Source organism: Callithrix jacchus, chromosome 14 (assembly GCF_049354715.1).
Source record: "Callithrix jacchus isolate 240 chromosome 14, calJac240_pri, whole genome shotgun sequence".
In the NCBI taxonomy this organism is placed as follows: domain Eukaryota; kingdom Metazoa; phylum Chordata; class Mammalia; order Primates; family Cebidae; genus Callithrix; species Callithrix jacchus.
Window position 1 is genome coordinate 113,245,318 of NC_133515.1, and position 16,153 is coordinate 113,261,470.

Sequence of the window (16,153 nt, forward strand, 5' to 3'; positions counted from 1 at the left end):
CATGTAATTAATCTCCTCACAGTGCACACGTAATGATGTTCCAGTAATTTTAAAAAACAAAGCCCTACTCTAAAGACTAATCAATGCATTAAACAAAATGAAGCCCACACAGTGTCTCCCCACCCCCAAGCTAGCAGCTGTGAGCTGTGTTTCTGCGGAAACCTGATGTTTTGAAAGTAGCTCTGGTTCTCCAGCCGCCCATCCCACCCTGGAAACGCAGCAAGAGTCATCAATTCTGTTATTCTACCCTCCCAGAGGATTATTAACCCAGCGTTCTTGAGCTTTTCAAGATACAAATTGGGAAAGTGTTATTAATTACTTTTTTCAAAAGGCATATTCCTTTATAACGAGCACATATAAACCAGGCCATAGAAGTATTTGGCAGGACATTAAGTTACCACAGGCACTGGTTAAAACACCTATTTTCTTATCAAACAGTGGATTATACATTCATAAATGACATTTAAGCATGTAAAACTACCACAGAAACTTCTATAGGCAGTGAAATAGGATTTTCACTCACTTATTTGGCTATAATACCTCACTTTAAATTTGAGTGGAAGAACCGACTTCCTTCCGCCCCAACCAAAAAGAACATCTCAAAAATGTTTAGCCATATTAAAATAAATGTTCCCTATGTACTTGATTTAGAAAGTTTCAGAATCTTTTTCTCAATTAAAAAGTAATACTAAGTATATATTAGTGGCTGGTAGGAAAAATTCGTTTCATGATACAGTTTTAATACAGACACTTGCACCAAGATTAGCTTCTCTTGGAAAGAATGATTTTTGCTGCTTTCAAACATGCTTCCATATGTGAGTGTACGGGTTTGGAGTTTACCCCCATAAGGTGCCATTTGAAAAATCAGCTAGTTAGGTTCAGTCTTTAGTTTATTTTTTGGACAGTACTGACTTAGCAACTGACTGAAGTGTCTCATGATCAAACTTTAAATGTGTATAAACAGCTGTCACTTTAACAAAATCAGGTCTGACGACTGGATTTGGAGTTGTTGCTCATGATATTCAGAGACTATCGTCACTGTCCCTCGTCACTGTTCTGCCTCAGATTCCTCTTTCAAAGACCCCAGTTCCCCTTAGGCTCAAGGGCGGTGAAAGGAGCACCCGAAGAACACTCCAGTCTTCCTCACACGGGACCTTCTCATTCTCCCTGGGAGCAGGTCATAAATGAGACTTCTCCTCTAACATAATAGGAAACATCAACTTCTATGCCCTGAGATCTGGAGTTCTGTTCCCTTTCTAAGGACTAAAGAAGAATACTGAAAACCATTTACACATCGAAGTGTCCAAGTATGACACTGAGACACTTAAAGTGAGGCCAGTTTCATGTATTTCCACTCTAATCCCCGACGTTGCCCTCTGGTCTCGAGAAAGCCCCCATGTAAGCAAGTGCTTTGCTGGCCCGGCCTCAGCCCCCAGTGTCCACAGTGACTTTCTGAGTGGAAATTGAAAATCTCTAGGAGCAGTAGACGTGTGGTAAATATTTTTAAATTGTGATTCTTGACCTTGACAAGAATTCAGGTGCTCACTGAGGCGGGACGCGGCCTGGAGGGTGCGCGATTCTTCCTCCCAGGGTGATATTGGGCACTAAGTTGCTTTATCCTTGTCATTTTTGGAGAGTTACAGATGCAATAGAAATAAGGAGGATTTTTTTTTCTTAATTTTTACATTCATGGTGGGTGCAAATGCAACTGAGACAGCTCAGAGTGAAAATGTGTGTGCAGTGCTCCCTCATTATTCTTGAGACGACCTCGTTAAGTTATATGGAGGGCAATATCATTATAAAGCTCTTTTTATAAAAAATTGTCGGATTAGAGAAATGTTAAGACCTAAATAAGAAACAGGATGGGGCCACCTAGACAGGCTTCAGCAGATGAGTGTATGTGCCCACGAGCTGTGCAGGGCCTCTCCACAGGCTGACCTGGTGGATCTAAACTGATCTATGTTCTACTCATGTCAATCAAGAAGAGCAACTCTTTCAAGGTGTATCAAACCTGCCTGAGTGCATGGTGGTCATCTGAGACTGGTGGCCTGTATTCCCATGGCCCACATACTGGCTGCTGCCCTCACTGCTCCCTGGGGACACTCAGGCTGGCCGCAGCCCCGGCCAGTCCATATAAGGGGCACCTTTGTAGTGCTGGGGTCTGAGTTCAGACTAAGACCATTCCCTGAGACCTCGGTGCACGCCTCTTCATGTGTGAGCCTGGCTCGTGTGTGGGCTAGTGTGGTAACAAGCCTGTGGTTCCCGGCCCTGAGAACGAGGAAAGAAAAGGCGGGCTGTTTGGAGGGAATACAGATTCTAGAGTGAGCAGCCTTGGGACCAAAAGCACAGCGTCTGCTCCAGAGACTGTGGGGTGCTGAGCAGCCACGAAGCTCCCAGGGGTCTGGAAGGTGTGTGTGTGGCCGAGGCCGCTTCCAGCTCCACCAGGGAGCTTCCTGCTCCACTCAGCCTCTTTCACGTAGGCGGTTAAGCAATAGAGTTAGTTTGCTTTTGGGGTTAAAAAAAGTTAATTGTTCAGGGAATTTTATTTCTTTCTATGTTAACACAATTTGCATTTTTGATTGTAGGTGCCCCACGCCTGGCTGTGACGGTTCTGGACATATCACCGGCAATTATGCTTCTCATCGGAGGTATGTGGAGATGCTACTCTTCTTCCAAAATGCTCTTTCTCACTGAAATGATGGGAACAGCTTCAGGCACCAAGGCTTGCACAGTTTGACACCATGGGCAAAATTCAGGATCTAAAGACTCTTAGTGCCAGAAGCAGTGGTGTCTTCACTGGAGCTTCACTTAGAAAGCAGCCCCTCCATTTCCAGGGCCCCCAGCTCCTTTCAGGATCTCTCACGTGCAGTGCACGGGGCCCCGCTGAGAAACAGTCCTAGTCACCCAGCAGCGCTTCTTTCTAAATTGGAAGAGTAAAGGAAAGAGAATAGTATCTGCTATAGGAGCCCTGAGAGCAGCCATCAGGAGGCACACATTCTAATACCTTGAGAGCTGGTCTCTTAAATATTAAGACTGGACCACAGAGCTGCACAGTTATCCTCAGCAGGCATCAGTAGAGCTCAGAGCTGCGGAAGTGCTTATGTCACAGTCTAGGCACTGTCACTCCCAAGGAGAGGGTAGTGTCTAAAACATAATACAGAGATTTGGTCATGTGAGATAACAAAATTTCTATCCTACTTGACTTTCAGTAAATACTGAATGAACACGGATTTAGGACAGGCACTATTTAGCTGAGAATTGAAAGAAATGCTAGAACTATTAGAGAACAAGTTTGCAGTTGTTAAAGACGGTCCGTGAGGACTGTTCGCGGGGGAGTAGGCATGGCAGGGGCACAGGGACTGTGCAGTGAGCCCCGGCAGTGGGGAGACTACACTCGATCCCAACCCTAATGAGGCCAGGTGGGAATTTACAACCAACGAGTTGGACCAAGGTTGGGGTCAGTGGATGGAGAAGTCCCCACGGGAAGCATCAAGGAGAAGGGATTTCTGGCCAAATGGACTTGATGGGGTCACTGCTGACGGCCGGCAAGGGTGGTAGGATATCCAAGGACTCAGACACTGAAGGTGGGGCATTTTTCTTAAACTGACTTAGAAGGATTCTTGCTCACGCTGGATCCTACAAGGACAGAGAGGGAAGCCAAGGTCAGGCTCATTCTAGTGAAGGACTCAGAGGCGCTCAACTGAAGTTTTGGTCAAGAAAAAAGCCCTTGTGAATATATGGTCCACACAAAGCTGAATCCACTACACACAATAAATGTTTAAGTCACGTTAGGTGGACCAACAGCAAATGCCAAGGTAAGGACAAGAATATTTCTGAAAGACTGATCTAAAGAAAGTCTCTCAGTGTGGGAAACAGTCCTGCATCTATCAAATAAATAAACCAAGCTGTAAGACAGCTGCTGCCTTTCATCTCTCTAAGTTTCAGATTATAAAGTAGGCAGTCCAGAAGCAGGTGAGGCCTCCTGCTGTTAACATATTGCTTGCAAGAAAAAAGAAAGAGAGAAAAGAAGGAAGGGAAGGAAAGAAAAGGGGAAAAGAGGGGAGGGGAGGAAAAGGAATCGAGGTAGAGGAGAAGAGGGGAAGGGGAGGGAGGAAAGAGAGGGAGGGGAGGAGGGAGACAGGAGAGGGAGGGGAGTGGGAGGAAAGGACAGAGGGAGTGGGAGAGAGAAAGGAAGCTAGGAGAGTTAAAGAGAGTGTCAGCAATTGATAATGGCCCCCACCCAGGGCAAGGTTGCCTGCAGAGTAGCTGTGTGAAACCCGCGGTCCGTCCCTGAGTGACCAGATCCCTGTCGTCAGAGTGGGGGACCTCACCTGACTAGCTGGCATTTGGATTAGAAGCAGAACTCAAAGGCTAATTGTTTTGTCATTAAAATCTCACTGAGAGTGATTTGCTCCTGTGCTCACATGCCAGACATTTGGGAGCTGTGTTTAAACAGCAGGTGTCTATGAAAAGCGCAAATTGTGGATGCCACCAAGGAAACATGAAGTATGTAACTTCTTCAGACTCAGTGCAAACACCTCATGCTCCTGACCCGGATTCCTCAGCCTCTGCAGTGCTGGTTGTGGGGGCAGATGGCCGTTTGCCATGGGGACCATCCTCTGACTGTGGGACCTGTGCGGCATCCCTGAGCCTCACTCACCAGGTGCCAGTAGCATCCACCCGTTCATGACTACCAAAGATGCCCGCAGTCACTGCTGAGTTCCCCTTGGGACACCACTGCCACAACTAGATCACCGGTTTAGAGTAAATCAAAATGTTTTAACACTCCAATTCAATATATGTAGACAAGCACATTCCAAGCTAGACTTTATTCCATCTTAGAAAAGCAATGTCTCGGTCCCCTCGCGCGGCCAGAGCTTCCAGTATGGCCTAATGTCAGCGCCTCTGGAAGGTGAACACTTCCTGGTCCTTTTGTGTCCAAATCTCTGTTTTTCTACTGTTTTTTTTGGTGGGGCGTAGGCATCGTGTAAATTTAGTCGTAACGTGGTTTGCACATTTTATTCGTTTTACGCCCGTTAAGTATTAACACTGCCCAGACCCAGATGAAAATCTAACCTGAGCTTGAATGTAAGCTGCCGTCTGTTCCTGGAGTGAACGGTCCGGTCTGTCCACTGAGACGGAAAGTAGATGTGCTTTTGTGTTGGGCAGATCTGAGAACCAGAAGGAGCCCTCTTGGGTTCCAGCGTGTCGAAGGTAGAGGACCTTGTGACACGGCTGGTTCTGGCAACAGCTTCCCTAGCATCGGCGTCTGAGCGTGCTGACACAGGCATCCCAAGCAGAAGTGCTGCCTTCAGCTGACACTTGTCACGTGAAGTCACTGCGAAGGAAGGATGGAGGCCACCGTGAAGCCAGCGCAGTTCTGTGTCAGACGCCAACCAGCAAGCAGGGAAGCTCGTCCAGGACTGTTGGCACTTGGTCGCCAGAAACCCAAGTGGGAGGAACTTCTTTTCATTTTAATCTCCTGTTTCCCAGGAACAGAAACATAAGGTTATGTACATGCAACGGTGGAGAAAATGTCACTGAGACAATGATTCACCGGCGTTGTCCCCTCACATGTGCCACAGTTCAAGGTAGTTGTGTGGGTTCAAGGCATCCTCCTCCCACATTGGGGTCTGTCATGAGAGCTGAAGTCACAAAACAACGATCCTGAAGGTTTTCAGGACACAGATCCGCCCGCGCACCTGTGGTGTCTGGAATTCTCCCTCCTGCTCCAGGACAGACGCAAGCACTCCAATTCTGTCTGCAGTCACAGAGTGTTGCCAGCCCCCTCCTGAGAGAAAAGCAAGGCCGAGCCCCGGCCTTCTCCTGGGCCTGTTCTGGGAACTCAGGCAAGGAGCTGTCCTCCACCATCTCCACAGCCGTGCTGAGCATTCGCAATTTCATTCACTTTTGGATTTGAGGAAACTGAGGGGCCAAGAGATTAAGCAGCAGAGCTGCGCTGGAGCCCGCGTCGTCTGGCTCCGAGTCCCATCTCCCGGCAGCCCACGTGCCTAGGATGGCCTGGAGGAAGCGTGTGTGCTAAACCGCCTGGAGAAGGTGGGGGTTGCACCTGCCTCTTGGCCATGGTGTTTTCCGGCCTCCACATGGCATCTGAAATGTCCCTAAGTCCATTTCAACAGATGTTCCTTGGTTGTGATGCTCTATCAAAGAATCCTCCGTCCACCGCTTTGCCGATTCTCCATTGTCAGTAAACAGAGGGAGGCCCTGTCGACCATGTGCCTACAAAGGCATCCACCTCATTCACAGTCATCCAGGGGCCCCTCTTTGCACACTTGTCTTAAAACAAACAGAAGTGTTTCTTGAGTATATCCTCAAAATCCTGTTTTCCAAGCACCTTTACTCTGTTATCCAGCTCTCCCAGGCCCTCTCCTTCACCCACAGCCCCGCAGCAGGGTCTCACCAGGCAGGCTTGCAGAGGGCTGCTCCCCGTTCTCTCTGTCCAGCCATCCCACGTGCCTTTCCGTGGGATCAGACAAGAGCAAGGGCTCCAAGAGCCCTGAAGTTGTTCCAGTGCAGAAGCCAAGGCCACATTTTCCACAGAGGATGATGCACCAGGAATTCGATTCCCACGAACACCCTGTGCCCCCTATGGTTCCAGAATGGCCTCTAATCACAAAAGAGCATTCGCTGGGCGCCTGCTGTGTGCCAGAAATTACAGCAAGCATTTCACATATATAATCTCACCATCAGCTGCGATGATTGGAACCCTGACTGCGAGTGAAGACGCGGGCACGGAGATGCTCAGCTGCCCGTCCCGTCAGCGCCCGCGCTCACCCGGAGCACTTGCACTCTGCTGTTTTACAATAACGTGCAAAATCAAAGCCTCCAGGAGTGCAAACAGCCGGACGGTGTCTACCTACGCCGCCCCCATGCCATGGGGACTTTAAACAGGAATCCCAAAGGCCTCACCTGCTGTGAAATGAGGCATCACCAGGTCCTAAGGCAGACAGTGAAGAAACAGGCTCAACATCATGCAGAAGAGCCAGGAGCAAGTCGGCCTTGGAGGGTCTCGTGTCCCGCTGCCAAAATCTGGAGAGGCGGCTCCTCACCAGGGAGCCTTGGGAACCTTTTAAGGCAGTGCCGGTCCAACCCATCAGATCTGCTCTCACAGTGGGGGTAAAGCTGTACAGTCAGAGGGCCAGGAAGGCACAGGAGCCACCCTCACACAGGCCACAGAGCTGCTTCGCTGGAGGTCAGTGCAGTCTATGCTCTCCCCTGGGCTCTGGGCCCAACATCCACCCTAGCACCACTTTGACCTGGAGGCCCCAAGGTACACTGCCCTTGACCACAGGTCTCCCGCTATCCCAAATCCTCCGGTTCCCCTAATCCTGCGCTCACCTGTGGTTTGCTCTTGCTTGCTGGAGCTGTCCATGTGCTCACCCCAGCCTTTCCCTGCCCCAGAGAACACGGGGCTCTGAAGTGTTTATAGCGTCTCCAACATTTATAAACTTCCAGGTAAAGATGTAAACATACAAAGAGCCCCGGTGAATAGTGGAAAACTGTTTCTGTCTAGGAAATTGTTAATCATTTAAACGTAATCCCCAATGTCAACGTGGAATTCCAGAAACCTAGGAAACTAGCAAATGTCTATTTGAGTACATCAGCTGTCCCTGAGGTCAAGACATAAAGGCGAACCATCCTGGCACACTCTAGTATGTTCCTGCACGTTCAAGGGAAACAGAGACGGGACCCAGGGCCTTGGGGCCTCCAAGCCAGGATGTCACTAGGGTAGGAATCCAACCTGAAAGATACTTTTCAAATGTGTATGTACTTATCAAAACCTAAAGATAATGAGTAAGTCATGTCTTAATTCTAACCAGGTGGGTGGGTCGGAGCAGAGGAGAGAGGAGGTAATGCTGAGCCACAGGGTAATGGATGGTGAGGGTCTCCAGGAGGTTGTGTGGAGCTGAGCCACAGGGTGACGGATGGTGAGGGTCTCCAGGAGGTTGTGTGGAGCTGAACCACAGGGTGACAGATGGTGAGGGTCTCCAGGAGGTTGTGTGGAGCTGAACCACAGGGTGACAGATGGTGAGGGTCTCCAGGAGGTTGTGTGGAGCTGAGCCACAGGGTGATGGATGGTGAGGGTCTCCAGGAGGTTGTGTGGAGCTGAACCACAGGGTAATGGATGGTGAGGATCTCCAGGAGGTTGGATGGAGCTGAGCCACAGGGTGATGGATGGTGAGGGTCTCCAGGAGGTTGTGTGGAGCTGAGCCACAGGGTGACAGATGGTGAGGGTCTCCAGGAGGTTGGATGGGAGCTGAGCCACAGGGTGACGGGTGGTGAGGGTCTCCAGGAGGTTGTGTGGAGCTGAACCACAGGGTGACAGATGGTGAGGGTCTCCAGGAGGTTGTGTGGAGCTGAGCCACAGGGTGATGGATGGTGAGGGTCTCCAGGAGGTTGTGTGGAGCTGAACCACAGGGTAATGGATGGTGAGGGTCTCCAGGAGGTTGGATGGAGCTGAGCCACAGGGTGATGGATGGTGAGGGTCTCCAGGAGGTTGTGTGGAGCTGAACCACAGGGTGACAGATGGTGAGGGTCTCCAGGAAGTTGTGTGGAGCTGAACCACAGGGTGACAGATGGTGAGGGTCTCCAGGAGGTTGGATGGGAGCTGAGCCACAGGGTGATGGATGGTGAGGGTCTCCAGGAGGTTGGATGGAGCTGAGCCACAGGGTGATGGATGGTGAGGGTCTCCAGGAGGTTGTGTGGAGCTGAACCACAGGGTGACGGGTGGTGAGGGTCTCCAGGAGGTTGTGTGGAGCTGAACCACAGGGTGACGGATGGTGAGGGTCTCCAGGAGGTTGTGTGGAGCTGAGCCACAGGTGACAGATGGTGAGGGTCTCCAGGAGGTTGTGTGGAGCTGAGCCACAGGTGACGGATGGTGAGGGTCTCCAGGAGGTTGTGTGGAGCTGAGACACAGGGTGACAGATGGTGAGGGTCTCCAGGAGGTTGGATGGGAGCTGAGCCACAGGGTGACGGGTGGTGAGGGTCTCCAGGAGGTTGTGTGGAGCTGAACCACAGGGTGACAGATGGTGAGGGTCTCCAGGAGGTTGTGTGGAGCTGAGCCACAGGGTGATGGATGGTGAGGGTCTCCAGGAGGTTGTGTGGAGCTGAACCACAGGGTAATGGATGGTGAGGGTCTCCAGGAGGTTGGATGGAGCTGAGCCACAGGGTGACGGATGGTGAGGGTCTCCAGGAGGTTGTGTGGAGCTGAACCACAGGGTGACAGATGGTGAGGGTCTCCAGGAGGTTGTGTGGAGCTGAACCACAGGGTGACAGATGGTGAGGGTCTCCAGGAAGTTGTGTGGAGCTGAACCACAGGGTGACAGATGGTGAGGGTCTCCAGGAGGTTGGATGGGAGCTGAGCCACAGGGTGATGGATGGTGAGGGTCTCCAGGAGGTTGGATGGGAGCTGAACCACAGGGTGACGGATGGTGAGGGTCTCCAGGAGGTTGTGTGGAGCTGAACCACAGGGTGACAGATGGTGAGGGTCTCCAGGAGGTTGGATGGAGCTGAGCCACAGGGTGACGGATAGTGAGGGTCTCCAGGAGGTTGTGTGGAGCTGAACCACAGGTGACAGGTGGTGAGGGCCTCCAGGAGGTTGTGTGGAGCTGAGCCACAGGGTGACGGATGGTGAGGGTCTCCAGGAGGTTGTGTGGAGCTGAGCCACAGGTGACAGATGGTGAGGGCCTCCAGGAGGTTGTGTGGAGCTTAGCCACAGTGTGATGGATGGTGAGGGTCTCCAGGAGGTTGTGTGGAGCTGAGCCACAGGGTGATGGATGGTGAGGGTCTCCAGGAGGTTGGATGGGAGCTGAACCACAGGGTGACGGATGGTGAGGGTCTCCAGGAGGTTGTGTGGAGCTGAACCACAGGGTGACAGATGGTGAGGGTCTCCAGGAGGTTGGATGGAGCTGAGCCACAGGGTGACGGATAGTGAGGGTCTCCAGGAGGTTGTGTGGAGCTGAACCACAGGTGACAGGTGGTGAGGGCCTCCAGGAGGTTGTGTGGAGCTGAGCCACAGGGTGACGGATGGTGAGGGTCTCCAGGAGGTTGTGTGGAGCTGAGCCACAGGTGACAGATGGTGAGGGCCTCCAGGAGGTTGTGTGGAGCTGAGACACAGGGTGATGGATGGTGAGGGTCTCCAGGAGGTTGTATGGAGAATGATATTCTAAGCAAAGGAACAGCATTAGAGAACATGTAACAACACCAACATCAACGCACATTTGGCAGTGAGTAGTTCAGCTTGGTATATAGTTCAGCTGCAAGTCTAAGCCTGTGGAAGTGGCTGCAAGTGAAACTTGTTTTAGGAGTTCTGTTGAATTCCTTATAAGAGGTTAAACTTTATTTGCTAGGAAATGGGTAATTACCCAAATGCAGGCTTGGTGTTTAGCCTAGAGAGCAGTACTGGAAGCGCACTTGGGAGATGACGGTGACAGCTGGGAGAAGGGCTGCTGCAGGTGATGAGAACAGTGATGGGGTAGTGACCAGCAGGCCGCAGCGGGTGAGGCCCTAGGGAAGAAGTCAGGTGCTAAAAAGGGAGGGGCTGGGATGCACCAAGAACCCCATCCACGTCGTCATCCGCAGAAAGAAGCCAGCCAGGAGAGGTGGGTTTTACATTCTGTCCAGACACATCAACACTGGGATTCTTAGGGTATATCCAGGTGAGCAAAGCAGGAAGGGTGAGAGGAGAAAGGCAGCTTTCAGAGTCGCCAGCAGATGAGCTGTTCCAACTTATTCACGAAGAGAAAACGAGACTTTTAAAAATGGAAGGTGGTGGCCAGGTGCAGTGGCAGCCCACGCCTGTGATGCCAGCACTGTGGAAGTCTGAGGCAGGCAGATTGCATGAGGCCAGGAGTTTGAGACCAGCCTGGCCAGCATGACGAAACCTCCTCTCTACTACAAATACAAAAACTATCCAGGCCTGGTTGTGCAAGTCTGTAGTCCCAGCTACTCAGGGGGCCGAGGCGGGAGAACTGTTTGAACCTGGGAGGCAGAGGCTTCAGTGAGCCAAGATCTCGCCACTGCACTCCAGCCTGGGCCACAGAGCAAGAGACAGTCTCCAAAACAAAAAGGAAGATGAATCCAAATCCTATCCTAAGAAATGAACTCCGGATGTGAGCCCTGAGCAGAGCATGGAGCCATAGCTCCAAGACGCCCAGGAAAGGAGGGACTATTCCCTTCCCTCCAGGGCTCCGGAAGAGCCTGCAAATGAATCTCTGTGTTTCTAAACATTGGAAGGAGAAGACAAGGTCAGGTGACTTTTTGTTAGGTTCAGATCTGGGCTCTACAGCAGGGATCCCAGTGCAGGTAAAGGTGAGAGTCAGGATCTAAGATCACCGAGCTCCTTCCCGGTGCCAAGCATCGTACATATCTCGTTATCACTTTCAGTGTTCACAGCCGATGACGCAGGCGTTTCTGCCCCAAAATACAGACAAGGAAACCGAGGCCCAGATGCTGGGGCCGGTCTGCACAGCCCATATGCCATCGCCTCTTCCTTCTCTCCCTCGGCTACCTCTGGGAGAAGTGGCCATTCAGATCCTTCTCCAAATAGTCATTCTGTAGAGAATCTCCACTCTGGGGGCTGTAGCAAGTACTGGCTTTCCATTCTACATTGTAAGCTGAAAAGGGGAGTTTTAAATACTGAAGAAGTTCTAATTCCATTGCTCCTAGAGTTCTAGTGCTTAGTTGGTGGGTAGGGAAATGTTCCCTTGTTTTCATCAAGCCTGAAAAGTAGCAAGAAGTAAGCAGCATAAAGTCCCAGCCACACATTAAGACGCTGCCGTGAGAACAGGGCACCTCGGGGGGCCCTGGATTCATGTGGATATTCAGTGCTGAAGGGGAAGCGATGCCCTGCTATCCTGGGGATGGGAGGGAGGCCCTGGGCTATGGCAGGTGGAAGAGAGGACCCCGTGGGGCACAGGCGCTGAGCTGCTTACCAAGTGAGTTGGGGCTCATAAAGACCATGCCCCTCCATGTGCAGGCTTCTCACAGGTGCCCTGGCCAGCACCCTACAAGAGACCACTGGGTCTCCTCTCACTGACAGACATGGCTTTCAGATAAGTGCTCCGGAGCCCCAGAGCAGGCATTTGAGGAGTCTAGACCGGCCCCAGGGCCAAGGCCAAGGCTTCCTGGAGGATATCGCATTGTCAGAGCCAAACCTTGTTGTTGCAGATTTTTTCTGTTTGGTTTAGTTCTGCTGTCAGCCCAGGCCTGCATGGTGGCCCAGAGCTGTCCCTGGCTCGCAAGTCCATGGGGAGTGACTCAGGGACAGGGCAGGGAGCAGGGCCTGAGGGAGTCTGGCCTCTGTGGCGGGGTCAGGGGCTCAGCTTCCCCCACATCAATTCCGTATCTCCCAAGATGGGATCCTGGATAGGACACCATAATTCTCCCTAGGAAGGACATCATAATTCTCCCTGGGTAGGACATTATAGTAATTCTTCCTGGGTAGGATATAATAATTTTCCCTGGGTAGGGCACCATAATTCTCCCTGGGTAGGACATTATAGTAATTCTCCCTGGGTAGGACACCATAGTAATTCTCTCTGGGTAGGATACCGTAATTCTCCCTGGGTAGGACATTATAGTAATTCTCCCTGGGTAGGACACCATAGTAATTCTCTCTGGGTAGGATACCGTAATTCTCCCTGGGTAGGACATGATAATTCTCCCTGGGTAGGACACTATAGTAATTCTCCCTGGGCAGGATACCGTAATTCTCCCTGGGTAGGACATGATAATTCTCCCTGGGTAGGACACCTTAATTCTCCCTGGGCAGGATACCGTAATTCTCCCTGGGTAGGACACAGTAGTATTTTTCTCTGGATAGAATACCATAATTGTCCTCTTGGTTCCTCTTTCCTTCATTCATGCGTTGATTTACCCACTCTGTGCAAGGCTTTGAGCTAGGAACTGGGGAACCGCGGATGAACACTTGCATGGTTTATACTCCCAGGAACCCCCTCTCAGAGGAGCCTGTAGAGAAGACAACTGTGTGAGCCCTGCAGCGGCCATACTATGAGGACAGCCAGGCCCAGGCCTCTTGCAGGATGCAGAGGCAGGCAGAGGCCATGCAGCTGGATGCGAGCCACAGACAAGGCAGGGACATCGGTCAGCCTAGAGGATGGCAGCAAGGCTTGCAGGAAGAGCCCAGAGAGGACAGAGGGGCTGTGGCTGGAGAGGGGCCTGTGTGGCGGCGGGGCCAGGCCTCGAGGAGCTGAGGAGCCACGTGGAGGAACTTGGGCCACCCACCGAGGAAGTGAAGAGCCCTGAGTGACACTAAAGCACTGGCCTGGAGGCGTTCCCAGCCTGGGCCGGCCTGTTCTAACACTGCCTGGAAGAGAAGGTGGACGGACAGACAAACAAGGAGAGGCCTTGGGTGTGACATCATCCATGGAAACTTCGGGAAGCAAAACCCAGCACAAGGGCAAGAACACATTCAGTCTGCTGGCCTGGGGCTTTGGGTTGGTGATGTGGGTGATGAGTCTAATTATGGAAGATCCAAGCAGTTGTGCAGCCATCAGTGGGGTGCAGGGGTGGCCCTGAAGTCACCCCACACTGGCCACAGAGCCCCAGTGACCTACAGGAGGGTCGGGAGCCAGAGGCTGGGACAGGGGCAGAGGAGGATGGGGAGGAACAGGGAAAGGTCGGGAAAGCACAGGTGGGCCCCTCTTCCCAGATTCCCTCCTGTAAGAGGGCAGAGAGAAGAAAGGCCCCAGCAGGCAGCAAGCTCGGGCGCCCTGGCCTCACCTCTTGTTTCCTCTTCTTTCCTCTTCCCGTGAAAGAGATGGGGAAGGAGCGCAGAGACTCCTTGCGGGCACCAGGAGGTGGGGCAGCGGAGGGGCTGGGAGTGAAGGCGCTGTGGGGCCTGACAACCCCTTTCCTGCCCAGGTCTAAACCTGAACCCTTGGCCACCGCCTGTGCTCAGGTGCTGTCCCCACCTGAAGAGGAAGGAGGACCACCAAGGCTTGAGAGGCCAGACAGAGCCTCCCTTTAGGGGAGTGAGCACTTCCTCCTGGGAATCTGCATGTTTCCAAGAATCAGAACTGACCAGAAAAACTACCCTGGAGCTCACGAAAGCCAGGGAGAGCAGTGGCCTCCCGCCTGGACCCACCCGTGGCCGGCACCAGGGCTGTAACCTCCACAGGACCCAGTGGCACTGCCAGAGATTGCCCAATTTCTGGTTCTTCCTTTCCTTTCCAAAATTCCCATTTATTTTATATAGTCTTGTGTGTGGTGTGTATGAGTGTGTACTTTTCTGTTCCAGCTCAAAAAATTCCTCTAGAAACATGCCCAAAGCCTCTGTGCCCAAAAGGTTGAAAATTAAATAAAATAAGCGCGTCCAGCTCTCAGTCCTCCTTCCGCAGCACGTCCAGCTCTCAGTCCACCTTCCGCAGCACGTCCAGCTCTCAGTCCACCTTCCGCAGCACGTCCAGCTCTCAGTCCACCTTCCGCAGCACGTCCAGCTCTCAGTCCTCCTTCCGCAGCACAACCCGAAGTCTGGAATAAGTCGCTGTCTCCCAGCCCCAAGCCTGCGATGGAAGTGCCTGGGAAGCTGCTGGGAGAGACGGAGTCACCAAGGACGAGGCTGGAGGCTGTTTCCTTCTGTCATGTTCACCCACGACATGCAGGCGTCCATGTGCTCCCGCTGGGTCGCTCTCAACAAAACCTCCCTCAGCACCTTTCCTGGTGACTCCGACTGCTTCTGCCCCTCCCAGGGAACCAGGTTCTCTCCGGTTCACAGAGTCCTAGCCCACCCCAGTCTCCTAAATGTCTTGAAAGGGGCCTGAAGGTGCCTCAAGCCTTGGAGAGAACTCGGGAAGAACGCTCCTCCCTGAATTTTCACTTGGTACCCAGAAGCACAGGTTTCTGGGGAGAATCAGGTCACAGCCTCGTCGGTTAAGAAGGCAGCTGGAATCAGCGGTGTGGGGTTCAGTGCTTTCTGAAACGTGTTTCTTATTTAGCCTTTCAGGTTGCCCGAGAGCAAAGAAAAGCGGTATCAGGATAGCGCAGAGCAAAGAAGATAAGGAAGATCAAGAGCCCATCAGGTGAGAGCACCAGTGGGGTTGAGAGCCGTAGCTGGGCTGCCATGTGGGGACGCGGCGTTCAAGCACAGCAAGTGCACATCAATCAGAAAAAGAGACAGTGGGTCTTAGTGGACATTCTTTGAGATTTCAACAAATGCAAGGTCAGATAGCTGACACCCAAAGCAAAGCACATCTGCTGGATGGCTGAAAAGTTACAGGGGCTGTCCAGCAATAACCTGATATCCATCCATCTGAGGTTCCATGTAACCCAAATCCCACCCCCCAAAAACAACCACCCTCTCCTCTTGGTGGGAAAAGCAGCTGAATTCTTGGGGAATGGTCCTGAAGGTAGCATTTACCACCAGAAGTGGATTTTCACTGGAATTCTGGCCTGTAAAAAAGTTTAGGTTAACCTTGTCTTGTTCTAAGGCAGAGCTTGGGGCCACAGCGGACACTGGGCTTGGGGTCTGTGACAATTACCAGCTGTCAAAGGGGGTATTTGTTCCCATCTCACGCCAGCCATGCCTGGGCCTCAAACCCCACACAGTAAGCAACCTCACTCCACATCGCCAGAAAAAAATTTTAATTAAAACAAAATAAAAATAAATTAAAGCATAAAGTATTCAAATAAATTAAGATTTGTCAAAATAAATAGGTAGCGCAAACTCTGGGGAAGGCGAACTTTCCTGTTCATAAAAACAATGCAGGCAGACTCAGCGCTTGGGACACACGGAGCACTTAGCCAGCCCTGCCTGCTCCAGGCGCATCACTGTCCTGCTGTGTGTCTTGGTCCCGCCGGGCAGAGTTCCAGGAACACACCTTCACCGTGTCCCTGTGCCGGCCAACTCCAGGAGCCTTCGTGAGACGTCTCTGCAGCTCAGGATCTTCTCTAGCTGGAAGGGAATGTTAAGGCCTCCAGACGACATGGCCAGACAAATAAATGTTTTCTAGCTCTTGAGAAAAGCACGAAATGGCCTCTTTAAAAATCATCCCACCACATCTTACTGACTGCATTTTTTCCACCCGAAAAGCGGAGGTTCTGTCCCAAAGCGGTGTCTTCTAAACCCACGCTTGTGAGGCTGCAGGCGCCTGCGTGCTCTTCGGCGTGTGGA

General features: G+C 51.9%; 1 protein-coding gene across 50 annotated transcripts in view; it reads left to right on the plus strand.

Annotated features, from left to right (window-relative positions):
* MYT1L (myelin transcription factor 1 like) overlaps positions 1-16,153 on the plus strand; it is a 565,076-nt gene that overhangs the window by 494,463 nt on the left and 54,460 nt on the right. For all 50 annotated transcript variants that reach the window (XM_017964578.4, XM_078350034.1, XM_017964584.4 and 47 more), the window contains 2 exons: positions 2,586-2,648; positions 14,979-15,062. In XM_017964578.4, the coding sequence (XP_017820067.1) occupies positions 2,586-2,648; positions 14,979-15,062 (147 nt within the window). The remainder of the gene's footprint in view (positions 1-2,585; positions 2,649-14,978; positions 15,063-16,153) is intronic.